At 37.6% G+C, this 27,330-nt stretch overlaps 1 protein-coding gene across 3 annotated transcripts in view; it reads right to left on the reverse strand.

The window, feature by feature from the left end:
• Positions 1-27,330, reverse strand: part of LOC109406911 (developmental protein eyes absent) — a 122,066-nt gene that overhangs the window by 88,063 nt on the left and 6,673 nt on the right. Inside the window, exons 2-3 of one of the 3 annotated variants that reach the window (XM_029867311.2) lie at positions 14,022-14,152; positions 2,757-3,180 (exon numbers count right to left, since the gene is read on the reverse strand). The exons of 1 other annotated variant lie outside the window; for it this stretch is intronic. In XM_029867311.2, the coding sequence (XP_029723171.1) occupies positions 2,757-2,837 (81 nt within the window). In that variant the 5' untranslated portion in view covers positions 2,838-3,180; positions 14,022-14,152. The remainder of the gene's footprint in view (positions 1-2,756; positions 3,181-14,021; positions 14,153-27,330) is intronic. One more of the 3 variants, XM_029867310.2, reaches the window with a different exon arrangement.

The following is a 27,330-nucleotide window of genomic DNA, read 5'->3' on the forward strand; positions in this document are numbered from 1 at the left end:
CTAATTCTTCAATATGGCGACGACCACAATTAGCAAAAATAAACGAAAGCAATTTACTTTTATAATGACCGCAGTAAACCTAGCAGTGTCGTAGTTTCTGCTTTTTCACCAACAGATGTCGTTACTAATCGACCAGGTCCCCATCTGTTGAGAGTTTGAATATAGTTTTATTATGGTAATAATGAACGCCAGAAGGTTTACATATCGAAGAGTTTTGTTTACTCTTAAAATCTAGCTCTATGGATATCTTCAAGTATACTTTAAATCATTTTATCAATGGTTTTCATCAAAGTAGTCATAAAACTGTGAGTATTAATTATTGCTGTGATAAAACCCTAATAAAAATCAAACAAATCCAATCAGCAATAGAATTGTTACTTGGGTGGTAGGGAAAAAGGGTATAATACGCTCCACCAGGGAAAACCGCCCCCTCCCCCTTCATTTTCTAGCGATTCAGGCGCTTTTCGCATGCGTGATCGATTAGAAATCATAAATTTTGAAGAATAATTGCCATCAAGCTGCTCCGTTAGTTGATTGGTACAGAAAAGCAATAAAAATATCAAAAAGTCTAAAAACGAGGGTTTCGATGTAATATTTTGCTTTTTGTAAGCAGACTTCATTGTAAACGGAGCTAGTCCTGTTCGCTGTTGTAATTTTGCAATTTTTATGTCTTTAAACAGTTGGTAAAAGACCCTCCTATGATAAACATGTGATGGAATTATCCCCTGGGACAGTTTTACAGCGGGGCTGGACGTTTTTATTTTTATGGGGCGTATTGCTCCGGTTGTTTTGAAAAGGCAAATTTTGGGACGTTTTCGAGAAACGTTTTAAAGCTTCCGTAGCCGCCCCTCCAAAGGAAAAGTACATATGAGCAACGATTCACTCGACCAAGCTGCCGGCGCGCGTACGTATCATTTAACAAAACCTCATGAGATATTTTTGCAGAAAAAAATCCTGGAGAAGTCTCCTAATGAAAATCTTAAACATTTCTTTTAAAATGAATTCCTGGAGAAATCCTTAGAGAAATTCCAAGAGGAACGCTTGGAGAAATTTCAGAGAAAATACATAGTACCCAGTGGATTTCTGATGAAATCTCTGTGTGAATTTTCGCAATCATCTCCTCAAGAATGTCTTCCAAGAATTCCAGAACATTTCAGGTGCGTTACAGGGTCTTTCGAGAGGTTTCAGGGGCGTTCCAGGTGATATCATGAGGTTTCAGGGGGTGCCAGAGCATTTCAGGGAGTTCGAAGAAATTCAGGAGTGTTCCAAAAGGTTTCAAGGGGTAGTACGGGTATTCCAGGGCTTTACGAAGGCGTAACATGGGGTTACATGTGCGTTTCAGGGGTTTTCAAGCAGCTTCAGGGGCGTTCTAGGGGATTTAGACGACATTCCAGAGGCTTCATGGGTATTCTGGAAGGATTTGGATAGCTTCAGAGGCGTTGCATGGGGTTTCAAGGGCGTTCCAGTTGATTTAGAGGGGTTCCAGGGGTGTCAGAGGTATTCCAGTGATTTCAAGGGTGTTCCAGGAGATGTCCTGGGTGTTTTAGGGGTTTTCAAGGACATTTCAGGCTCGTTCCAGCAACATTCCAAGCTACTAAGGGGGTTGCGGCAAGAGTTCTAAAGACAGCCTAGGAAAAACAAACGAAGACGAAAATACCAATACTAACTGTTCAACAGTTGACGCATTACCAAGGATGGGAACACTCACTTGCAAAGAGTTACATTCACTTGCTGTTTTCTCAACTCAGAAGCTTGCAATCAAGAAACGATGTATGGACGACTTTTGCCTTGTGGTTTTGTCTAAAAGTTTTCCGAATAAAGTAGGGGTCGCACACGCATACCGAAGTCATGAGGGAGCTGCGAAGGCAACTCTCCACGAGGTGAATGTAAATTACACTCACCTCGTGGAGAGTCGCTTTAACAGCTCTGTCACGACTTTAGTATGCTTGTGCGACCCTTACACCATTCGGCAAACTTTTAGACAAAACCACAAGGCAAAAGTCGTCCATACATCATTTCTTGATTGCAAGCTACTGAGCTGAGAAAACAGCAAGTTAATGTAACTCTTTGCAAGTGAGTGTTCCCATCCCTGCGCATTACTCTATTGATTTTCCGAAAAAAAAAACGTACGAAAATCTAGAGAAACGTCAAACAGTTCTCTAGACTTGTACTGGAGAAAATTTGAGCAGTGTACTCCAAATACCTTGTCCTTAACATGTTTAGTAAATCCCCTAAATGATTTTTTTTTTCAAGATTTTCTTCAGGAATTTTTCTTCATATTGTTCTAAAATTTACTTCCTTCTGAAATTATGTCATAGTTTTCTCAAGGATTTTAAATTCTGTGTGGAATCTCTTCAAACTCTCTAAGGAATGCGACTTTCCAAGAAATTACAAGGTCAAAAGATTTCTAATGAACACTGCTTCAAATACGAAAACGTGCTTTGTTCTGTTCGTTAGCATCCCTAAACGCGTTGAATTCCGAATTGTCAAACAATTTGTATCTTTTGAAAACTCACATAAAATTAAACAAATTTATTGCTAAGATGCTCTCCACAACAAGTGGTTCTCCTGACCCTTAACCGATCAGTATACCAAACGGATCGAAACAAAAACAAAACCTGGATAGAAGGGATTTCTCCCATCAACTGGCTGGAACTCCAATCATTATTATCATATCTTTAAAGCTAAACGACTGAAACGAAACAAAAAGAAGAAAGCGAAACAAAAAAAAAATCAAGCATCAAGTCTTTATGTACCTTTGGTTCTATCTCTATCATTTTATCAATGATGGAGATCCGGGGGGCCGATATGTAGCTACAAGGCATTAGTGTCACCATTTCATATATGATTTTTCACATTAAGGGCACAAACACTACACGCACAGGCACATACGCAACGCAACGCACGTTGACTGACCCCTTCGCGCCGCGGTTGCCTGTCGTTGCCCACTTCCGAGGACCGGTCACTCTACGAGCAGGTTTCTTGTTTCGTCGCACGCACTATCAGATCCACAATCACTGTTTTTTTCACCGGGTTATTTTTTTTCTGATTCCTCACTGACTGCCTCAGGTTTCAACTCTCAGCAGCTGACTCAATCACTATACACTGCTCTTGGACTCCGTCGTCCATGGTGTTTCTGCGGGGCTATCGATTGGCTCCTCATCGCCCAACACTGCAAAACTGTGAAAACATCCAAATTTTATGTCCCGCAATTACTCACTAGCAGCCTGTGGCGTGAACTCGTAGAACTCAACGAAACTACTAATGCCATTAAACACGAATCATTTTCTATTTAAATTTACATTTTTTTCTACGAGCATTACAGAAAACTTTTTTGTTTTTGAAATTTATGACAATTTAATTGTCATCTGTAACCTAAACAAACAACAATTTGCGTTGAATAGTTGATGGATCAATTAATGATCACTTGATCAACTTGAAACTTTTGAAATAAATTGACATTTTGAAATTGAGGTTCATTGCATTGCACATTTACCTTAATTTTAGAAAAAAAAAATGTAAATTCAAATGAAAAATTGCTATTTATTCCAAAGTCCCAATTGTCGTAAAAATCTTTCCCCGTTTCACAAAACGCGTCGCGAATCTGCGCCCTCAGTTTCTTTCGTGCCGCGGCGACCGTGGAATGTGCGTCCTCTGCTGCTGGCGATGCGACGGTTTGATGATGTATCATCATTCCTAGAGATTTATGATCGCACTGCGAATTTCTCACACAAAAACGCGACGGTTGGTCATTCGCGAGCGCGAAACATCATCAGTTCAGGCAACCCAACAACCCGAACGGTCGGCTGGCCGGCCGGCGGTGGAATGGCAGTGAGCGAGTCCGTAGTCGTTGCCGCCTTGCACCAGATGTGGTGATCTGTCAGCGCGCGTTTGCGCACTCTCATCAGATAGCTCGAGATATCTATCTCGCGCTGGGGAAAGCCGACGGACGACGGTTTAATCTAGCGGTGTACGGACTACGGATACCGTCGGCACCCGTACTGGTCAATTTAGTCATTAATCGCGTGAAAATTTACATTGTTTGGAATTGATGGCAGTGGTCGAGCAGTGCAAGTTGGTGGTGTGTTTCAGTAAGTGTTATCGATAAAAGAGTATAATGTAAACACAGATCTCCAGATGAAAAACTTCATAGGAAGTGTGTTACATGAATAGTAGTGTTAAGCAGATCGATTCTGACAAAAATTAAAAACGAATTTTACATACATGTCATCGCACTCAAAACATTGATTACTTTTCTATCGTTTTCTGCCAATCAATGTTTTAACATGTCAAGGCACCAATCACCATTCATACTCGGTGAAGTTATGGAGACGCATGGCAGCCCGTCATAAAAGTAAGAGTGGCTAAAAATTCATAAGCTATTAGTACCGTTAAATCCAGATGTTCCTATACAATGTAACGCTTCAAACGTTTTCAATGTTATGTATATTTATTATTTGAAGATTCGCATAGTGATTCTTCGAATTCGAATTCAGAAGGTTCTGGGTTCAACCTTTGGCCCGTCCCTAACATCCTACTTTGTATCTTTCTATCAACTTTCTCTCCTCTCTATATATGTATACGTTCATGTTCGAACTACTATATTAATAATACTATATTAATAATATAACTCACTTCCAGCTTTTTCTGGCGACCCTTTATTCAGTGCTAGTGGCGCCGCTTGTGACGAACGTGGCAACTATTACACTCTAAAAACGCATGTCCTTTAGAATTGCACACGCTGTCAACAGCAATGAACTAGGGATGTCAATAATCTCTTCAGTTATGGATCAATAATATAATGGGGCTTAAACAAACAAATCATATTTTTGCGTCATAGTTGTTGTACGCAGCATAATTTTAGTCAAATAGCTATAACAATTCGACCAACATATTTCACTTCTCAGTACTTCCAAAACAAACATGTTCTTGAAAAAAAGATGATAACGGCGAAACGTCAAATTGTGTATGTTTCATCACTCATGTACGACAGCTAAAAAAATATAAACATAGAATAAACAGTAATTAGAATATGTGAATTATATCTAAACCCTAGTGTGCACTAAAAATTTTCCGCTCGGGATCTAAGTTATTACTTATACGGATCGAATATCATGCAGATACTTTCAGATGATTTCGTTTGCGCAAATTTAATCTTGTACATCCCTAAATATGGTTGACGACCATAACAAAAGGAAATGTCATAGAGACACGGTTAAAAATATTTAGCAAATATGTGGTTTAATTTAAGGTTGATTGCCACGTTTGACGCTAGATGGTGCTGAAAGCTGTTCGCCAATTCAATGTATGGGGAACGCGAAAGTGACTCATTTTGTTTATATAATATTTTTGCTAATACCATAAACGGGTTGACGCAGCCGTTTCCATTCCTTCCAACTTCACAGCGTAGTGTAAATTTGTCATATCACGCCTACAGCATATGCAACCAGCTAACTGTGCCACATAATCTTCAGAGGTTTCAACACACAATCTATGCCCTCACGCCTGGCATCCACGCATCAGCGTGAACCCTTTACCACACAACTATTATTAATCAAAACAGTCTAACATCCGCACTTGTGCAGACGCACGAGACTCGACGGTCTGCCGTGGACAAGCGATTGCAATCATGACTCCTACACATTTACCTGCAACGTAGCAGCACCATTCTCGACAAAAAAGAAGATCACCAACACTCATTGAAAATAAAATACATTTTATGGAAAATAAAAACTGTGCTTCCAATTAGTTTTTCTATATTTTCAAATAGTCAAAATATTAGAATTCCATCAGAAGCTTTTCTCGGAACTTCACCAGAAATTATTTCAAGCACAACAGCTGGTTCTGTAGATATTCCCGAAAGCTGCATTCGAAATTTGAGCACAATCGATAAAGCCTAAGAGAGCGCTCAACCAGCTTGAAGTTTGTATGGAAAAACATGGCCAACCCAAGTAACATTTTAAGTTTTGTTCGGCTCTACAAGAGATCTTCATGATCAATTTTATAAAACTTGCAATAAAACTGAATCATACATCAAAACCTCTTGATAACCTCTTTAAGAGCATCTTCCGGCTAAGTGGACCACTCTCGGAGAGGTTTTGCAAACCGCATTAAGAGTAGCAATAAACCCGTTTTAAAACCTAGTTGAAATATTTCCCATTCTCGATTGTTGTTGTTTTTTTTTTTTTCAACAAAAACTATGACAGCTCAAGATGCAGAGAAGCTTCTTCGATGGCACGTAAGGTTCCGGAGGATACATCATTCGTAAGTAGAAAGCGATTATTTCAAAGTAGTATTTTAGTAGTTATTGTGCTGGTAGGCTTATGCGCATTTGAATTTACCGTGAATATTGGGGTTGCAGAATCATAAAATTAATGCGCTTCGAAAATAGTGAATATTATCATCTTTGAATGAAATAAATCAATTTGTGAATTTAGTAAAGCTATCCCGAATCACAAGAAAACTCAGCAGAGAGAGTTTATTTATGTGAGCTGAGCATGTTATGAAAATGGTTGCAAACTACCAATTCATTGCTAATTTAAGCAAAATTAACTATTTTTCATTCATGTAAGCTAATTCTTCAATATGGCGACGACCATAATCAGCGAAAATAAAACGAAAGCAAGTTTACTTTTATGATGACCGCAATAAACCTAGCAGTGTCGTAGTTTCTGCTTTTCCACCAACAGATGTCGTTACTAATCGAACGGATCGCCATCTGTTGAGAGTTTTAACAGTTTTATTGCGGTAATAATGATTGCCAGAAGGTTTACATATCGGAAAGTTTTGTTTACTATTAAAATCTGTCTTTATGGATATCTTCAAGTACACTATAAAACATTTTTTCAATGGTTTTCACAAAAGCAGTCATAAAACTGCGAGTTTTAATCATTGCGGTAATAAAACATTAATAAAAATCAAACAAAACTAATCAGCGATGGAATTGTTACTTGGGAAATTTATGCAAAAATCTCAAGGCGATGATGTATTGAGATTTCATTATTGATATTATTCCTTTACATGACTGGGAAAACAACCATAGTGTTTCCGCTCACTTTACCTAGGGTATATTTTTTAACAGGCTTAGTTTTACTTTGCGGTCTTCGACACAGTTGTTCGGTATATACGTTACCTATAATAGTACCAAAAGGTTTGATCACTGAACGCTTACAGCGCCAGAACATTGCTTCTTAGAGTCCAAAACAACCAATTCAGGAGATAAAACATGGTTTTTTTTTATTTTTATTTTTTATATTATTTTTTTATAAGTGTGGGCCACCCTAGAAATGATAAATAATAATTTATTGTATTTGATGAAAAAATACTCAAATAATTAGGCAAAATCGTTAAACTCATCGGATTTATTGAAAAAGTTTCTGAGAGACTCTTATTTCACCTAACATTCAGTGTTGAGAATACTCACTTGAAAGAGTGATACTCACTTGCTTCTATCTCAGTCCAGAAGCATGATATCAAAAAAATGATGTTTGAAGGGCTTTTAGATTGTAGTTCAATCTAAAAGTTTGCCGAATAAAGTAAAGATCGCAGACGCATACCAAAGTTGTGAGAGAGCTGTGAGTACGAGGTGAGTAAAATTCGTGTAATTCATACTCACCTTGTGCTCACATCTCTCTGGCGGTTTTGGTATGCATCTGCGACCTTATTTTTTGATAATTTATTTGTGTCCCCCTCAAATTGTTAAATTCCGACACAAATTTTAAGAAATGGGAGGGTGACATAAGAGAAAATCGAAATTTGTGTCAGCCTTATTTCAGTTGATATCTTTTGGCATCATTTATAAATTACGTAATTAACAAATCTCGTGTTATATATGGAAAAAAGGCCAAACAATGTTGAACCTGGCTTAAGGACATTTGGTCGAATGACATTTGGTCGAATGACGTTTGGTCGAACGACATTTAGTCGAAAGTACGTTTGGTCGAAAGGACATTTGGTCGGATGGACATTTGGTCGAAACCAATTTTGTGGAAGAAGAAGCATATGACATTTAGTCGAATGGACAATTCGTCGAATGGACAATTCGTCGAATGGACATCTGGTCGAAAGGCACTAACCGATGAAAAGATATTTTAGTGGAAAAAATATGATGGATTTCGGTATCTGAATTAATTTGTTACTGATTTTATTTGATGGTTGAATGGACGTTAAGTCGTATAACAATTTGATCATGTTAAAAATATCAAACAATAAACAGCAAATATTTCATTCAAGGGTGTTTATTATTATGGTAACTTGTTTTGCAATGTAGTTTTCGTTGGCATTGGTGAAGTAGTTGAAATCCCATCGAAGATTTCTCCTTATCTTTGATATTGGCTCTTTCTTCAAGTTTCATCATTTCATTGCGTTTTTGTGTGGCACATACTGGCTTTTCCATCAAAGGTTTCTCCTTCTTTTGAACAAAGGCTATTCTTTCAAGTTTCGTATTTGTACTATGATTGAATGTCATTTTCTCATGTATTTTTCCTTCTTTGAAACATAGACTATTCTTTCACGTTTATTAACCCTCCTAGGATGTTAGGTTTTTCGCACCACGATGGCGTAATGCACGTGCAGCGTGCCTGTTTGGGTCATATTGACCCCAACGATTCTATAACATTTACCCGAAAACCATTTACCCGAAGACATTTACCCGAAAACCATTTACCCGAATGTCAAATACCCGAATGCGACATTTACCCGAATGCGACACTTACCCGAATGCGACACATACCCGAATACGACATTTACCCGAATAGTTTATGACTCTGCATAAATTATGATTTTGTAAGTAAAGTTCATTTGTTTTGTTCAATGCAAAAAGTACATGTATTATTTTGTATTGCGGCTCATACAAATATTTTTAATGTCGAATTCCTCAAAAACACATTTTATTAAATATTCTCTGAAATAAATCGCGATAGGAATTCACAGGGTAAACACCCGAATAAAATTAATCACTGCAGCTTGATATTTTTTGTGTTTGCTGTTGGAATTCCCTCTAGAGATTTACCCTTCTTTGATTCATAAGCTGTTCTTTCGATAAGCAAAGAACAGTTTATGATTAAAAGAAGAGAAAAACTTTATGTGTAGGCCGAATGGTCATTAGATCGAATCAATTAGAGAACAGCCCTCGGCAAATCAACATATCATTAGGAAAAAAAAACTTTGATAAAAAAATTTGCAATCTGTTCACGATACAGAACATCCTGTTATTAAAAGAAGGGAACATTCTTAGGTGTAGACTTGGAATTCATCACTCAATCCTAAAATTGTAATTTAAAAGAACATTCTATGATCGAAAGAAGACAAAAAAAAACTCATATACAGTTAGTAGTTTGAACGCCATTAAAATATGCAGCAGTACAACTCGAAAGAACAGCCTTTGAAGAGAAGAAGGAAAAATCTCCGAAGGATAGGAATAGTTTGACCACCAAACAACTTAGTGAGGTTAACACTATTTCTGTAAAAGAAACTCTACCAAATTACCCCTAATGCCACGGCCCGAAATCCATAACCCCGAATAGGCCTTTATCCCAAAATCCATTACCCCGAATGGGTCATTACACCGTTATAGGTAGAGAAATGGATAGTAAGCCAAGCATACTAACCGAGTGGTCATCAGGCCGAAACAATGATATATCGATCGATTAGCAGGCCTCGAAAGAACAGTTTTTTCTAAAAAAGGAAAATATTTCATCAAGTTGCTAATTTGGCCACCAGTCAATTGTGTAAATTTTAACTTGAAAGAACAGCTTATTATTCAAAGAAGGACAAATCTTTCATGGAGTTAGAAGTTCGTCTGCAAATAAACTATAAAACATTCCAACTCGAAAAATAGCCTCTATTTCCAGTTTGGTCGACAAACTCAGCTACAGTACACAGTTGGACTCTGCAAATTCAAAAGAACAGCCTATTTTATAAAGAAGGCAAATATTAGCAGAAGTAGAGAATACTTGCAGTATGGCTGCTAAATTGTGACCGAGTATATAAATGTATATAAGTAGCTCAAAGCAGTCTGTCTTCTTAAAATGTAATAGCTTGGTAATGAAAAAGTCATTACATTCGAATGTTCAGTTGTGCTGAAAACAGGTCAATTTATCTCACTTATCAGAAAGCTAGCCATTTGACAAGAACTCAATATCAAATGAATTATGATAAAAACGAATTTCGTGGGGGTATGGTTATAAGATCGTCTATTTGAAAGAACATTCAACATTTAGAAGAAGGAAACATTTCAGATCAAAATACTTATAGCTTTCGAAGGAATAACTTCGAAAGAACAGTCATAGCTTGAAATAAAAAGAATTCTCAAATAAAAACTTCAACAACTCTATTGTAACGTAAGTTCCAAAGAACAGCCAATAATAAAAAGAAGGGAGAATCATTTATAAAAATTTGGTTCAGACTTAGCACCAACAGCAAATGTTTATGCATATTTTAAGAGAACACAATATTTTTAAAGAAGGCATACTGAGCTCTTCAGGATCCATATTTGAAGACAAGTACATCGTCTTCGGCCATCGGATATGCACGCTGAATATCAGGCAAACTGTTTGAATCAGCAACCTTTCCCTTCGTCGCAGTTTTCTTAAATGCATTCCATTTGCTTCTTACGTCTCCGTAAACCCTTAATTTTTTATTTCTTTTTATTAGGGAATTTTGCCCAAGGATAACCCTTTTCTAACTGATTAAGTTTTATCAACTTCTAATAAATTGTCCACAGTGAACAATTTTTGAGCGACCTCCTGAATGATTTCGGGTTGGCGTTCGGGCTTGTGATGTGAAGACGTTAAAAAAAACATTAAAAAATCCTCAAATTAAAATTGCATTTTGACCGCCAGTTAGTATTGTACCAAAGTGCTTGATGATCACTTGGCCTTATGATTATAAGGTCTAACCATAACATATTTATTATTGACAAATCATATGGGGATCAAGTCCACGGTTTTTTTTGCATTTTTCGGGTAAGTGTCGCATTCGGGTAAATGTCATATTCGGGTAAATGTCGTATTCGGGTGAATGTCACATTCGGGTAACTGTCGCATTCGGGTAAATGTCGCGTTCGGTTATTTGTCGCATTCGGGTAAATGACGTTCGGGTAAATGTCATTCGGGTAAATGTGTTTCGGGTAAATGGTTTTCGGGTAAATGTTATAGAACCTTTTGAATTGGTTCAAAAGTTAAAATAGAAAAAAAAATAAAAATTTCGTTTTGGACCATTAAATTTTCAATATGGTCACCCTAATGGTGAAACAAAAAAATACGGGCATTATATTTTTTGGAAAACATCCGAGTTTGAGCAATATTGGAGCACTTTTATTTTCCAGTCTTTTTTTTGACAAAACAGCTTTATTTGTATATCATGAAAATTCTGGAATCAGCACTAATTATTCTTAAAAACCTGGAAATATGCCTTTTAGCAGCACTTCTATAAGCATCTGAAGAACGTTTCAACAGAATTTAATAAACATTTTGGGAGGCATCACAGGTTGATCTTCTAAAATAAATGCATTGGTATTGTAAAGAAACTTGAAGTTAGTCGTACATATATATATACAAATCAAATATATAGCCAATGTCTTAAATGAGTACCTAGATTTTTCTACAAAATTACACTTGGATTTCCGACAAATAAAAAAAAACTACATGGATGAATTTCTGGAAAAAGAGAAAATATTAAATAACATAATTTGTAAACCAAATTACATCTGAGAATTTTTTCAAAAAGTTATCAGAGATGTTTAAATGAAATTCCTGGACGAATTTTCAGCGGAGTTTAAAACTGTAAAGATTCCATAACGCAGGAAATCTCATTGGAAATAAAGTTTAAATGCAAGCATACTTGTTTCAGGCATTTTGCGTTGATTTTCTGAAGCAAACTGAATGAATATAGGAGAATCAATATCATTTTTAATATTACTCTTGAATGCTTTCTAGACGGCATATATAGCTAGGGATTTTTTTAAATAGCACAAGGATCATTTAAGATTTTGAGGATTTTTTTTAAATAAGCTGATGAGCCGTAAAATAATTTCGTTATAAATGCTGTACCGATTTTTTTCATAGCTTTGTTAAAAGTTTTTTACTATTCTCAAAAGAATTTCTTCTACTCCACTTAAAAGTTTTTCGGGAATTGAGTGCGTGAGATCAAGAAGAAATCATAAAACTTTTTCGATGTTCAAGAAACTTTTAAAAGTATAGAAAAATATTACATTATCAAAAAACCGCAAATCTAATCCACACACTCCAAACAAAAGAAAAATTGGGATTTCTTGGCCATGTTATCAAAATTTTATTTAATTCCAAGAATCAATTTGGCAAATTTTTGAAGATAGTTTCTCATCAAAGCTTTTTAAGCTCTTTAAAAGTTCACCGAAACCTTGAATTAAAATAAACACCTTGATTTTTTTTGTTTTTTTTTCTGACAAATTTTGACAACTCTTCGGAGGATTTTCTAAACTATTTGGAGGTTGAATGTCAGGGTCCGTTAAGGAATCTCCTATGTATAAACTTCCTGGAGATATACCGCATTTAGTTCACTACTAGATTGCGAACTGCGACTTTATAAGTGCGAAAACGTAAATAAAAGTGCGCGATTGCATCAAATCAGGTTGATGTCTTCGGCGCACTATTTCTTCAATCTATGGAGAACAAGTGTTCTGAAGACACCGAGTTGATTTGATGCAATCGCGCACTTTTATTAGCGTTTTCGCACTCGTGAAAACTAGTGCGATAGTCCAGTGGTGAACTAAATGCGCTATATTATTGTGGGAATCCTTGAGGTAATGTTGATTTTTTTTTTCAGAATTTCTTAGGAAACACTTAGATTTGATTTTCTATGAAATATCTGTAAGAATTTGTAGTCGATAGATAAAAGATAATTTTTCAAAGATTTATAGGAGAATTCCCAATTCCAGTCCAGGAGGAATGTCAGAATATCTAACAGAATGTTAGAAACAAGGATTGGAAATGTCACGGATGAAAAAAATGATATTTTGGAATTTTCACTACTTCTGGTGAAAATTTCCGTCCGATGATATAAACGGACCAATCCATAATGGTTATAAGTTATTGAAAATTAACGATTCCGTCGATAAACATTTCTAACAAGGGACAGCAAATAACAAAACTACATTTGACTATGACATATCCCATCTCTAGTAATTTGCAGACAGCTTCAGGAAAAATCTGAAGAGCGAGAAGTTCAGTGGAATTGATACGGGTTCCACTAAATAAATGCAACTGAATTCATAGATCAAAATTCTGAGCAATTTACTACAAAAATCTCAGAGATTTGCCAAACATGTTTTCTGAAAAGCCATCGGAGCTCCTTCAGATCTGAAAGTATTGCTAGTTGGAGCAGCCTGTCCACCAGTCCATTGCGTCCCATCACTCATATTTTTTTCCAGTTAACAAAACTAGGTTACTCGAAACAATGCCGCCAGTCACTTTCTGGCCATTTAATTGCCATGCTAAATTGTACCATTTATTTCCGTACGCGCCATTTTTACGCCTCAATTGGTCATATCCTGTCTTCCGTGCCGGACAGATCATATTCAGCCCGACGACCCGGAAAGCTCTCTTCAGTCAGAATGGAAGAGAGCCAGTTATTTATTTCCACCGCACAACTTTAATCCACATCCAGCTTTAATGAGCTGACTCTCTTTACCGTGCTGGTTTTAAATTTTCATCGCACCGCTCCGGCCGGCCACCGTATTAATTAACTACCCGAGTGTATAATTGTAATTATTAGTTTTTTATTGTGCCATTAATTCGCACGCTTCTTTCCACGAATCCGATGCACTTGGATACACCGCAGAAGGGCGCCAGCCAGCACCGGTGAAGTTTTTGATTTTTTTTTCATGGCTCACAGTTGCGTTGGGTTGTTGGGTTGACTGCAATTTTCCGACACTGAGTGTAAGATTTCACACCGACCGACGACGACGGACATGTACTATCACTTGCCAGTGGTTTTCTTTTATTTTCGCAGGTTTTGGTTTATGCACTTTTTTCGATTCTTACCCCCAAAAGTGGCCGCGAAACACGTTTTCTTGTGTGTGATATATCGGTTACGTGTTCTTTCATATGACAATTATTCTTTTTTTGCACTTTAATTGGTGTTTTCATCACACACAATTTGACACTCTGTTACACTGAGGAAGAAAGGAGAAAACAAAAAAGACACACATAAGACAAGCGTTTTTGGTGGAGAAATTTTGAGAACTGAGGGTTTATGTGCTATTGCTATTGTGTGTTAACGATAGAAAAGCGATTGTGATGAATGTTAGAGGTGCATGAAATAACGAAATGAAAAAGACTAAAGGTTAGAAGAATATTGAGTATACTATGATTATGTTTTCAATTCAAGCTTCATGAATGGATAACATGAAAACATATAAAAAGTGTCATAATTATCACCTAATAGAAAAAAACAGACATCTTAAAACGCCTCGCAGAAGATAACACGATGCCAGATGTCGCATACGCCCCACATTTCCAATTCCTATTCTTATCGCTGCTCACCACAACCGACTCGACAGATCCATCACAGCATCACAAATGTTTAACAGCATAGACTGCGCTCCCACATGCCCCCGCTAGGGTCCCATTTGGCTAATGGCAAATTTATTGGCCCCGTCACAGCTCAAATAGACTGCCATAAATATCCGAACGGTCCAGCTGAGCTCTGAAGGAATGAATTCCTCCCCATAGTGCGCGTGGGAGTTTCCGATGATTTGCTGTTCGCCACCTAGTTGTTTGGCCCACCAGAAACAACCATCCGTGGACCACCTTCAGCTCGGGCCAGACGAGACGCTTGCTTGAAATATAGCTGTTGTAGTACATGATGGGGTTTGACTACGAATGTCCAATTTACGCCCAAATTTTGACTGGTCCTTCCCACTCGTTAATGTCACCGGCCGTTACCGATGTTCGAGTAGAACTCTCATCTGCTGGCTGACCTGGCGCCTGATATGCTAATTCCGTACCGAAGCCATCCAGCGCAGCTTGACGTATCGTGGGATTTTCATTCCACTGTAACATCTCTTTATATATTTACAAATATTGTTCCCCTCCTGGTGCAGAGCTGTTGTAGGCTTAATCCTTCTACTTCGCTTCGCCTGTATCGTTCTTAGCAGGGAATCCATTTTCATGAATCAACGCATTTGTGCACCGACCGACAGCCAACCAGGTACCTGCTTTGCCTCTTTCTAGGGCAGATTCTGCATCGCGATAGGACCGTCTGCTAATCCGCATTTCTCGGGAGCCTATGGCTTGTCATATTTCAGCTGATCACAATAATGATCCAGGACAAATTTGATAATAATCTGTAGATCAGGCTGTGAGCGAGCTTGTTGCCGGATGTTTGCCATTCCTGAAAATGTGCCGCCTTTTAGCAGTCTTTATGGTCTGTTTCTGTTATACTTCTGTGATGTATATACTGCCTTTCATAATAATATGGCCACGATTGAGTAGCCATGAATGCCAAGGCCCCAACCAGCACTCATTTTCATGCATAGGCGCTGTCTGTAACAACTTCCTACAGTCAGTGGCGTAGCAAGGGGGGTGGAGAGATGTGGTCTGCACTGGGCCCCCGAATTCAGGGGGTCCTAAATCAAGAAAGGTTTCTAACACTTTTTGGATATGCAACAAGTTGCAGAATGATGATTTTCTTCATCACTACCGTATTACCCCGCTAATACGACATCGACTGTTGTCGTATAACCGGGGTATACTTTTAATTCGACAAACTGGTCACCCTACACCACCATGCTCATTGAAATTTGGCAACTCTATTTTTGTTTTTGTTTTGATTTCCGGATTTGTTATGAAACATAATTTCATCAAATATTGCTGTGGCGCGAACAGGGTGCAAAATGTTCATAGTCATTGACTGAAAACAGCACGGATTTGAATGATTCTGCACTGAATATTCAAAACAAACAAATTCATTTTCGCTCTCCCTCTTCACACAGTCAGTCAATTCGTAGTCATTGAATATAAAGCGGATCGAGAAACATCTTCATAATTACCTACGTTTATGGCTACGATTCCTTCCAAAATCATTCCACAACAATCAAATGGCAAAAGATCTGTGTAAAGCACAGTTAAATGTAATCGAAACGTTAATATTTTATTAGCAATTTAACAATTTGTAAGATGTTTACAAATATTCATTGACTTTCATTCAGTTGACAAACGAGTATCGAGCAGCTGAATATGAATATGCAGGCAAGTGAATGAAATTTGCCGCACGGTGAACTTCAACTCGTCTGCTCGAAAATTTTGCGCCCTGGGCGCGAATGAAAAACTCGTTCTTTCTACGATTGTTGCCATCCTCAGTTCATTCCGGTTGGTCTCCAGGCGGTTTGGGTGTTGAATAGCACCAACTCAGAACTTCCGAAATTTGCGGCTGCAGGAGGAGTTGCTGCGGGTGCGAGTATAAGCGCAATATCAAACTGTTTTGCATTTACAGTGTATCGCTGTGACATTTGAACACTTTTTGATTCGACATGTGTCGTATAAGCGGGGTACGAATTAAAAAGTGTCGTATTAAAACGTGTCGAACCAGAGGGGTTAGACGGTAGTCGTAGGTTGGATGAATTACATACTTCTGCAGACCGAGCTATGAGTGAGTATCATGTCCATGATTGCAGTAAGTCTTCTGAATGTTCAATGGACATTATCAGATAAGCTGGGCTATCCAAACAGTTATAATGTTTAGAATCTAGCATCTACAGCAATTGAAGTTTCTGTTTTGGCTATATAGGGTTACGTTGCATAATCTATAATACTTAATGGAGCTCACAGAATTTATTCAGAGACTATGGCATAGCTTCGGGATATTCAGAATCGTACACACTTTCCTGCAATATATTACATGGAGTATACAGCCGTAATAATATCCGTTTTCCTGTTTTCAGTTACACAACATTACCAATCGTAATGATTGTATCTAATCTACTAACCCTCGAGCGATCGCGCTGTTGTATTTCGCAAAATACGTTGAAAAGAATCTCGCTTTTTGTACTCAGCCTTAGCATGGTACTGACGGAAGTGGCCAACCACGCGAGTTACGGAAGGTTATGCGTTAATAGCAATTATAATAAAACTGAATCAACAACTTTTCACCACAACCTCGGTGCGTAACTGGACCCAAGTAACATTTTAAGTTTTGTACGGCTCTACAAGAGATCTTCATGACCAGTTTTATAAAACTTGCAATAAAACTGAATCATACATCAAAACCTCTTGATAACCTCTTTAGGAGCATCATCTGGCTAAGTGGACCACTCTTGAAGAGGGTTTGCAAACCGCATTAAGAGTAGCAATAAACTCCTTTTAAAACTAGTTGAAAAATGTTCTATTCTCGTTTGTTGTTGTTTTTTTTTTTCAACAAAAACTATGACAGCTCAAGATGCAGAGAAGCTTCTGCGATGGTACGTAAAGTTCAGGAGGATACATCATTCGTGAGTAGAAAGCGTAATATTTTAGTAGTTATTGTGCTGGTAGGCTTATGCGCGTTCGAATTTACCGTGAATATTGGGGTTGCAGAATCATAAAATTAATGCGCTTCTAAAAAAGTGAATATTATCATCTTGGAATGAAATAAATCAATTTGTGAATTTAGTAAAACTATCTCGAATCACAAGTAAACTCAGTAGAGAGAGTTTATTTATGTGAGCATGTTATGAAAATGGTGACAAACTATCAATTCATTGCTTATTTAAGCAAAATTAACTATTTTTCATTCACGTAAGCTAATTATTCAATATGGCGACGACCATAATCAGCGAAAATAAAACGAAAGCAAGTTTACTTTTATGATGACCGCAATAAACCTAGCAGTGTCGTAGTTTCTGCTTTTCCACCAACAGATGTCGTTAATAATCGAACGGATCGCCATCTGTTGAGAATTTTAACAGTTTTATTGTGGTAATAATGATTACCAAATGGTTTACATATCGGAAAGTTTTGTTTACTCTTAAAATCTGTCTTTATGAATATCTTCAAGTATACTATAAAACATTTCATCAATGGTTTTCATAAAAGCAGTCATAAAACTGTGAGTTTTGATTATTGCTGTAATAAAACCTTAATAAAAATCAAACAAAACCAATCAGCAATGGAATTGTTACTTGGGGAGTCCTCCATCCTCGGCCGCGTCCCACATTTGCCAGGTCGTTCTACACCTGGTCCGCCCACCTTGCGCGCTGCCCTCCAGGTCTTCTTGTACCGTCCGGATCTCTTGCAAACACCAGCCGGTATTCTCACAACATGTCCTGCACATCGTATCCTTTCAACTTATGCCATCTTCCGGATGCTAGGTTCAATGTGGAGTAAAGCGAACTCGTGGTTCATTCTTCATACACATCGTACTCCTGCACACCGCCAAAAATGGTCCTAAGGAGCTGTCCATTAATTACGTAAGGGTTTTTGGGGGGAGGGGGGGGGGGGGGGTTTGAGAAATCTTACGCACCATACAACATTTTTTTGGGATTTAATACAAAAAATCTTACTAGGGGGGAGGGGATGTCAGAAAATTGCTAAAATTCCCTTACGTAATTAATGGACAGCCCCTAAGCACCTCATGCTTTGGGTACTTGCATGTTCTTCTCGAGTCCTGGTCTCGTGCCCGTGCTTGAGAATCTACTGTCATAGTCATAATGTTTCAATAACTGAGCTCCAGAATACTTAAAATAACCCAGACAACCCAAAACTTTACAAAAATACCGTGTAACCTTCAACTATTTACAACATGATTGATAATGTAGGGTTACTCTATGTATCGGGAAAACAGTTTGGTACAAATATCAACTGGTGGTTCTCAGTTAAAAACGTCTAGCAATCCTGAAATATCTCGAAGGAATTTTAGAATGTCTCCGAGTTTCACAGAAATTCACGGATAGCACAAACAATATGACTACAATGAATTTAAGATTTCAAAAAATGAGTTTCTGAAAATGTTGTGCAACCATTCATATTACATATACTTTTTGAAGAATATTAATAAATATGATTCATAATGTGTTATTATTCAATGTAGCAGGCTAGCATTGCTACAAGAAAGATTGGATGACTCAAATTATCACAAAACTGTCATGGAATGTTCCTTCCCAAGTAACAATGAATGCTGAACAGTGAGAGCAATAGCTGAACATAGGCTGGTCAATGGTGTCAGAGGCAGAATACAACGACAGCTGAATATTGGTCTGAAGTCGGCAATACATAGATGGCTGAATATCAAATTGAATAGGATATTATTCATCTGTTTAACCAGCTTTAAAACACCAACATGTAGATTTAATCATTTATTGTTCAATCTTTAATCAAATAATTTTTGACAGTTGACCCAAACAAGTTTTTGTAGAGTTCACATCGCTTCTTCAGCCTCAATGCAGGCTTAGTTCAACTTGATTATTCAGACACAACGAGTAAAGCTTCGTGTTCGAGAATACGTATACAGTTGTATGTGGTGTAGGTACTAAGGGGAGTGACTGTAAATCAAGAGGTCCGAGCTCAATCCCCAGTTTTCCTATAAATTAATTTACACATTCTTAAACATCTCTTCTGGAAATAATAAGCTGCAAATGGTAGATATTATGTTAAGAAAGTGTTTTTAATTTTTACACAATAAATAAATTTTATTGATTGCTGATTAAGCGCATATTAAGCCTTAAATCAGCCTTTCGATGAACCTTAAATCAGCTAAAGGTTGAATAAGATCACCAAAATTAGATATTTAGGGGCTGAATAAATGATTATACCACTTGTGCTCAGCTTTTGTTAAAATTAAGGCTGCTTTAAAATAGTTGGAAAAATGCTTGTACAGCATCAAATTGTTACCTGGGTTGAGTGTTAAAAGGTTGTGTAACGTTACTATTTAAAACGAAATCCCAACAATATATAGCAACTTATATTGTTCCTCGAAGTAATTTGGTAAATACAGTTGATTATGTAACACTACTTGACATAGTAGCAAAAGCTATAATCACAAATGTAAACCTGAAGCTATGGTCTCCGGAGTAGCTTGGTTGATCTGGAATATCTCAAAATTATCTGGGAATAACTAATGAAATACCACCGCCAAAATGGTTTTGCCAACTGGTCCTTGCCAACTGGTTTCCGGGCAAGTGTTCATGGGCTAATGGCCAGACTTTATCAGAGATAACAACCACCATTTTGTATTGCGAAGGTCTCCCGTGAATTTAGCTTGCCCTGCTACAACAAACCATCAGGTAGATCATTCCGTTTCGGTATGACTCTGCAGCCATAGGTAATCCTTGTGCTAATGGGGGGTACATAATCATCATCATCATCATTCATCATCATCACATCAAGGTATTCAGGATATTCTAGGTTGTCAATATAGTCTCAAATACAAATATTCCCAGTTTGCCTTAATAGAGGACTCAATTTGCAACAACTTTGCCAAATACAGTGTTCTGTTTTATTGACTGTGTGAATTTATACAGGCTTTTCTATATTGGGGTCATATTTGAGTACTACTTTTCAGCCCAAATGCGGAAAAGTAGTACTTTTCGGCACTGCTAAGTGAAAAGATTTTTTTTTTGCGTAATTGCAAAAAAAAAGACTCTTAGTAGTTTTTTGAACATCAATTTTTTCTTTACTCTTTCAATATCTCCACAGATCTCCGTGTTGCTCAGAGCAATAGTCAGCATAAAAGAACAGCAACGATCAAACTTTGCAGACCTATACATAATGGTTCAGCCCAAGTGACTTTAAGGTGAATATATGACGAAGCCACAACTCGAATTTTCAAGAGCACAAATCTGAAGAACCGAATGTCGGTTTGCGCTGAAAAGTTGATCGATTGGTCACCACCAGCGAGTAACCAATCGATCAACTTTTCAGTTCAAACTGACATTCGGTTCTTCAGATTTGTGCTCTCGAAAAATCGAGGTGTGGCCTCGTTATATATTCACCTTAAGAACCTTACTTTCGTATGGGGAATTTCTATCTTGAACCTTACTTTCGTATGGGGAATTTCTATCTTGAAAAACTTGTGCATCCGGTGTTTGCTATTTTCAGCAAAAACGAAATGTCTAACTCGCGAGTCATGCCTCGAGTATGTGTGCTTGTCAACAGCGCAATCGTTACTACACTCATCTCTGAACTTACCACCAGAGATGAATGTGCTGTTACAACATACGAATCTTTTGTAAATATCAAGAGGAAATACGTCTTTTGTTCGTTTTATTTACCGCATGATGAACCATCCTCCACGGAAAAATTCACGAAAGTCATCGCATTTTTTACCTTTAAAGGCCTACAGCAAATTGTTGGCAGTGATGCTAATGCTTACCACATCACCTGGGACTGCCCAGATATTAACTTGAGAGTACTTAAGTAGTACAGATCTTGGATTTCTTAACACAGGCAACCATCCAACTTTCATAGTATCTGCTAGTAAGGAAGTGTTAGATAGAACGCTTTGCTCTAATATAATTAGTCCCGAGATAACCAATTCGCGTGTGTCAGATGAAGAATCTTTATCTGATCATCGCTGTATCTTTTTTATAGGATTACTTCGCAAATTTTGCGTTTCAAGAATCCCCGGTCAACCAACTGGGTTCTCTTCCATCAAAGGATGTGATTCATGATGATGTTCTCTTCAACTTCCACGGTAGTGTTCGAAGTTCTTTATTGCACTCACTACCTATCGGTATTCAGTTTACCAGAAGAAACTCCTGTGAACCGCAGTCAACGCACACCTCGTTGTTTGGTGAATTGGGACAAAGTTGTCCTTAGTCCAAGTAAACTTACAATTGCTTTCAATTTTCCATATGGGACATTTTCCACAAAATTCCTGCCCTGGACATCTAGTTATCCGGAGAGAAGTATTCCAGACAGCATCGCATGTTACACTAATAGCTCTCTTCTAGAAGGCCGAGCAGGTGCTGGTGGCTACTTCCGTGAACTAAGGGCACATCTGTCATATTCACTTGGTAGACACTGCACCATTTTTCAAGCCAAAATCTTTGCTCTTATGTGCGGAGTGCATTCAGCACTTCAGCAACAAATAATGGGGAAAGCAATATACTTCTGTTCTGATAGCAAGGCTGCTATTAAAGCACTTGCTTCGGACAACTCTATGGCAAAGTTAGTTATCGCTTGCCGAACTCAAATCGAGCAGCTGATTTCAGCAAACGTTGCTCACCTTGTATGGGTACCTGGCCATTCTTACATCGCTGGAAATGAATTGGCTCACCCTGGAATATCACATGACTGAAGTGGTCCTGAGGAGGGATGCCATATATACAGATTTATCTGTATTATACAGAATTTTGAGCATCCGTACAGATTTCATTTTATATGAAAATCTGATTTTTGAGCAAAAGGGGCTATTTTATTTTTGTATGAGATACATATTTTTCACCCAAATTTTGTGTGGGGTACAGATTTTTGAAAAAATCACCTGGCATCCCTGGTCCTGAGCCATCTATTCCAATGTAGGGTAAAATGGTTGGATAAAGCTTCAGATTGACACTTGGGCTGCCTCTCAGCACAAACTATACTGGAAGAGTTTGGATTCATGTCGTCAAACAAAATTGTATTGTACTGAGCCATCTCCATGGTCGATTTCCCATTTTACCCTTTCAAGCTGTTTGTGGGTAGAAAATAATCAAAGAAAACAATATATTCAAAGGAAATCCCTTACAAGATTTCTAGACTAAGTTTTTATCATCACCACCTTCTAGTTCACTTAAGTCCCATATGTTTGAAATGCATGTAAGGCGGCGTTGCGGCCATATCTTTGGCCATATGTACATTTTAGCAGCCACGTAGCTCATAAAATAGATCATTTGAATAAACCACTTTGACTATTCGATTTTCGGTGCTTGGGCATCGTATAAGTACTGTTCGTATACAAAAACCTTTCGTAAAACGGACAAACAATTTTGAAAAGCAGCATTTTTTCTAAACTTTAAAAGCAAATCGCCTTGTTTTGGGCATTATCGATCTCCATAATTGTGCTGCTGCATTCTCTCGCAAAACCAGCCCAGACATTACTACGCTGTTTCACTAAAAGAGATCAGATTAATCTTCACCACTGCTGATGCTCGAACTGTTTTCCTCCATAGCCTTCATAGAGCCATAGCACCGAACTGAGCCGCAATGTCTCCGACGGTCGGTCGGTCGGTTGGTTCGATACTCGACATCGTCCGTCGTATACCGAACCGAGGCACTTCAATATGGGCGAATTTGAAACCGTTTCTAGTGAAATTTTACGGGTCACATTTCAAAAGAGACACTCTCACCCGGCTGTGTAATTGGAGATTGTGCGAACCATTCGCTGTGCATTTCATCCCGGTTGTTATTGGTATGGTAGGTATTGGTCTGCAATAACCGTGCTGCAGCTAGAGTTGAAACGGTGTGGCGAATCGAGGCTGCTGAGTGGGGTTTAACTAGGTTGTGATGGTGATGATTGCAAAAGTACGTCGGTTTAATTACCCACGTTCGCCGACGGGGTTTTGATCTTGAAATAGGAATGTTAATAAAATACTTTCTAGATCATTTTTTCCTATTTACTGTGTTAAACCATCTGGTAAATTTGAAAATGAAAAAGATACAGCCAAGCGTAAAACTGGAGCTTCAAATATAAATTGCATGCGAATTCTTAGCAATTTTTCATTGAAAAAGTATGAATAGGGGAACTTTATCATAGACTGAATATTGTCATTTTAAGAATTCAGCTGTCGCAAGATTTGAAATGACTTCTGTCGTTTGTGAAGAATGAGTGGTTTAACCGGTATTCAATTGGTATACGTGACGTTAATTTCAAAAATACATAGATTGACTATCTAATCTATGTATTTTTGAAATTTGAAATAACGCTGCATTTATGTAAACGGCCGGCACCGGTGCGCAAAAGTAGCATGATTTACAAAACTGCAGATAACTTTTGAAAGAAGAAAAAGACATCTCTAATTTTTTGATATGTTATGTATAAATGTCCCAGCTTTCAATTGATGCAAAAATTTTGAGAATCGGTGGGTGCCCTCATGGTGAAAAAATGTTTTGGTATAAAAATCCAAGATGGCGGCCAAAATCAATATGGCCGCCCCAACTTTTTATTATTGTAAATAGTAGCTCTATCTTTCCTCTTTTCAACAACAATTCGTTTTGAGGTGTTTATTGGAGAAACTTTCGAGTTATAACGGTTTAAGTGAGCCACCATTTGACCAAAATCGAGGGGTCTGCAAAAATTGTTGTGGCTCTAACTAACGGGGGGTCCATCAATTTGAGTAACCAAATGCATTTTTCTTTCTTTTTAGGCGAGGGCTTTCAGAAAATCGGCACCTTAAGCGTTTTTGAAGACAAGGTGTAAATAGTGGGCCGGTCTCAGCGAGAATTACCCCCATATGAGTTGCTACATACTTCAGTCAATTGTTTCTGCCCCATTATCTTGAAATCATGAAGTTTGTTACGTCGCACGGCATGTTTGGGTTGCAAACCAGAAATGTCCCCGATGTCACCCCCGTGGAACCTATGCTAGCTGTTCCTGGGTGGCCATATTAGTTGATACAGATTTCAGGCTGTTGTTTCTGACTCAGTCATTTGAAATCATGAAGATCGATATGTCGCACGACATGTTTTGGATGAAAACCAGAAGTGTCCCCAATGAGGCCCCCGCGGAACCTGTCACGGTGATCCAGATAGGTCAACTTATTCAAATCTGATTATCGCAGTTGTGATTTGTTGTTCACAATGAAAATTCAGCTGAAAATTAATGGTTCAAATACAATAGCACACGAAATAATAATTTTTAGCCTTTTCGGCACCCTCCTCGACCCCAGTATAATCCGGAATATTTCCGGAATGGTTCCGAAAATAGCATGGCCACTGGGGTGTAATAAACTTGCACCAATTTATGATCGATTGAGGGCAACTTCAAAAAAAAAATAGCTTGAAAATTGACGAAATGCCAGCGTTTTGAAAATGATATGTTGGGGGTCCGAGAGACGAACCAGCCAAGAGCTGAAAATCTCTTTAATAAAGACAAATCAATCAATCAATGTTGGGGGTCGGATATTTGAAGGTTAACCTTCTTAGCAACGTTTTTCCCACCGATTTTCACGTGTTCTACTTCTATAAAACTGAGCGGTTGGTACGTGATGTCACCGTTCATTAAAAAAAAAAACTAAAACGCTGCACAGTAGACCTGGCCACTTTAATCCTTGTAAATACATCTAAGCATTATTAATGACAAGAAAAATGATGAAATTAGTCGATTTTATCATTTTCGAGGATTATTTCAATGAATGGCTGTGTATGTGTAGACTAGAGTAGACTAGACTAGACTAGTCTAGACTAGCCTAGAGAACTCGCCTAGTCTTCAAAATATCATGCTATCACAATATGCTGCATTCTGAAAAAAAGTTGGTATAAATCATCAAATCAGTTCTTTTTATTCAATAAACAAAGTGTATTTATAACTTCTGAAACAGTCTATATTCTGGAAAAACTTGTAATTAGGAGGCACGAAATGTTGCTAATTGACAAATTGAGAATTTGTGAAAAAAAAATCGCGTTCTGGTGGGAGCTCTCGACGCATACTAATTAGACACCAGCAAAACAAACTGCCTGGTGGCTAGGTATGCGGAGTGCGAGAGTAAGTCTCGGCTTCATATAAATAATTCGCTCGCACTTGTAGTTAGTATGCACAATCAGGAGTGTGTTGTGGATTGACATCTAAGTCGAAAGAGAGATGAGTTTGTGAAATAGGAGTGTTCACGGTGCGGCTTCGGAGTCAGTTTGGCTTTCTATTCCGCAGAACTATTACTTGTTCTGTGGCTTAGTTGGTTAAAGCGCCGGTCTAGCGAATACGAAGTCGTGGGTTCGTATCCCACCAGAACGCGATTTTTTTTCACAAATTTCATCTCTCAATTTGTCAATAAGCAACATTTCGTGCTTTCTAATTACAAGTTTTTCCAGTATGTTTCAGACATACAAGCAAATCTGGTAAAATGCCAGTAAAATGGGCAATATGTATTGTTGTAATCTATATTCATCTGTCCAAAGTCCTTGATGTCTAGATTTACAATTCAAAAATCTTTGGCGAAAATAGAACAGCAGGACTATTTTGGTAGCTTCAGTAATCGATTTTACTGAGGCTCGGTACACCAGCTGTTAAAAACGGGTGCAAAAAATAAACAATCCATCATTGCTGTAATCAGCTGTTGTATTTTCGTCAAAAAAAAATTATCGAACACGATATTCAAAATTAAGTGTATAAATATTTGTTACGGTAATAGAAGTTCAAGGCACTTCTCAAGTTACGTATGTAAATAATTTTATAATATTCTCGGAAAGTTCTCCAATTTCTGTCCTTCAAAACTGGTGCAAAATTTCTGCGAAATCTCAACAACTAGGGCCGGATTTAGGGGAGAGGACAGGTGGGTCATGATCCTGGGCCCGCAGAAAAACTTTTTTCAAGAATAAAAATATGAATTTAAAAAAATGAAGAGAAGTGCTAGAAACATCATTTAAATTAACTTTCATCATGAGAACTTCAGATTAATGTCTACTGGCAATATGTTTGTGATATATTGTATTTTACAAAGGAAGATTGCCGCTTCTTGCATTTTAAACTTTACTCAAAACATGTATTTTTTTTATCTTGGAAAAAAATTCCAACTCGCTGTTGAGTAAGAGTCAAAAACATCCTGCTCAAAGCTCAAGCTTTTTTCAGGGTTTAGAAGAATTGCAGGAATATTTTATTTGTTTCTGCCAGAAATTTTCGATGATATTTACTATATGTAGTATTACCACACAGATTTCTTAGTTTCAGGATTTTTTATCGAAATTAAGAACAACTTTTACACTTCTAGATTTTGCTTTTATCTGCCGATACAAGGTCCATTCAAATTTAAACTTGAAACTGTGGAAACATATTTAAGAAGAACTCGAGTAGGATTATAAGGCGGGTTAATTTAGAAAGTTTCGTTCCGAATTTATTTATTGAAAAGTTGAAAGGTTTCCTTCCTGAATTAAGGATGTTGCGATAAAAATATTACTTGAATAAAATGTGGAGGCATCCTAACAAGTCTTGTGAAAACAGTTTGCATATGTTTTCTATAACAATTCGAACAGACTTTCCGCCAAATGTTTTCTAGAAACCTCACTGGAAATTCTATGAGAAATTAAGTCAGATTTACCATCAGCAACTTATGGTAGATTAACGCAAACATTTATTCTTAAGTTTATATTACAATCTATATTGCATCATGAAGTTTCGCCAGAAGTTTTGTTGCAAATTCATTTGAAAGGCCGTCAGAAACATCTCTGTAAGACGTATCAGATCGTA

The sequence above is a fragment of the Aedes albopictus genome, chromosome 2 (genome assembly GCF_035046485.1).
Source record: "Aedes albopictus strain Foshan chromosome 2, AalbF5, whole genome shotgun sequence".
Classification (NCBI taxonomy): Eukaryota; Metazoa; Arthropoda; class Insecta; order Diptera; family Culicidae; genus Aedes; species Aedes albopictus.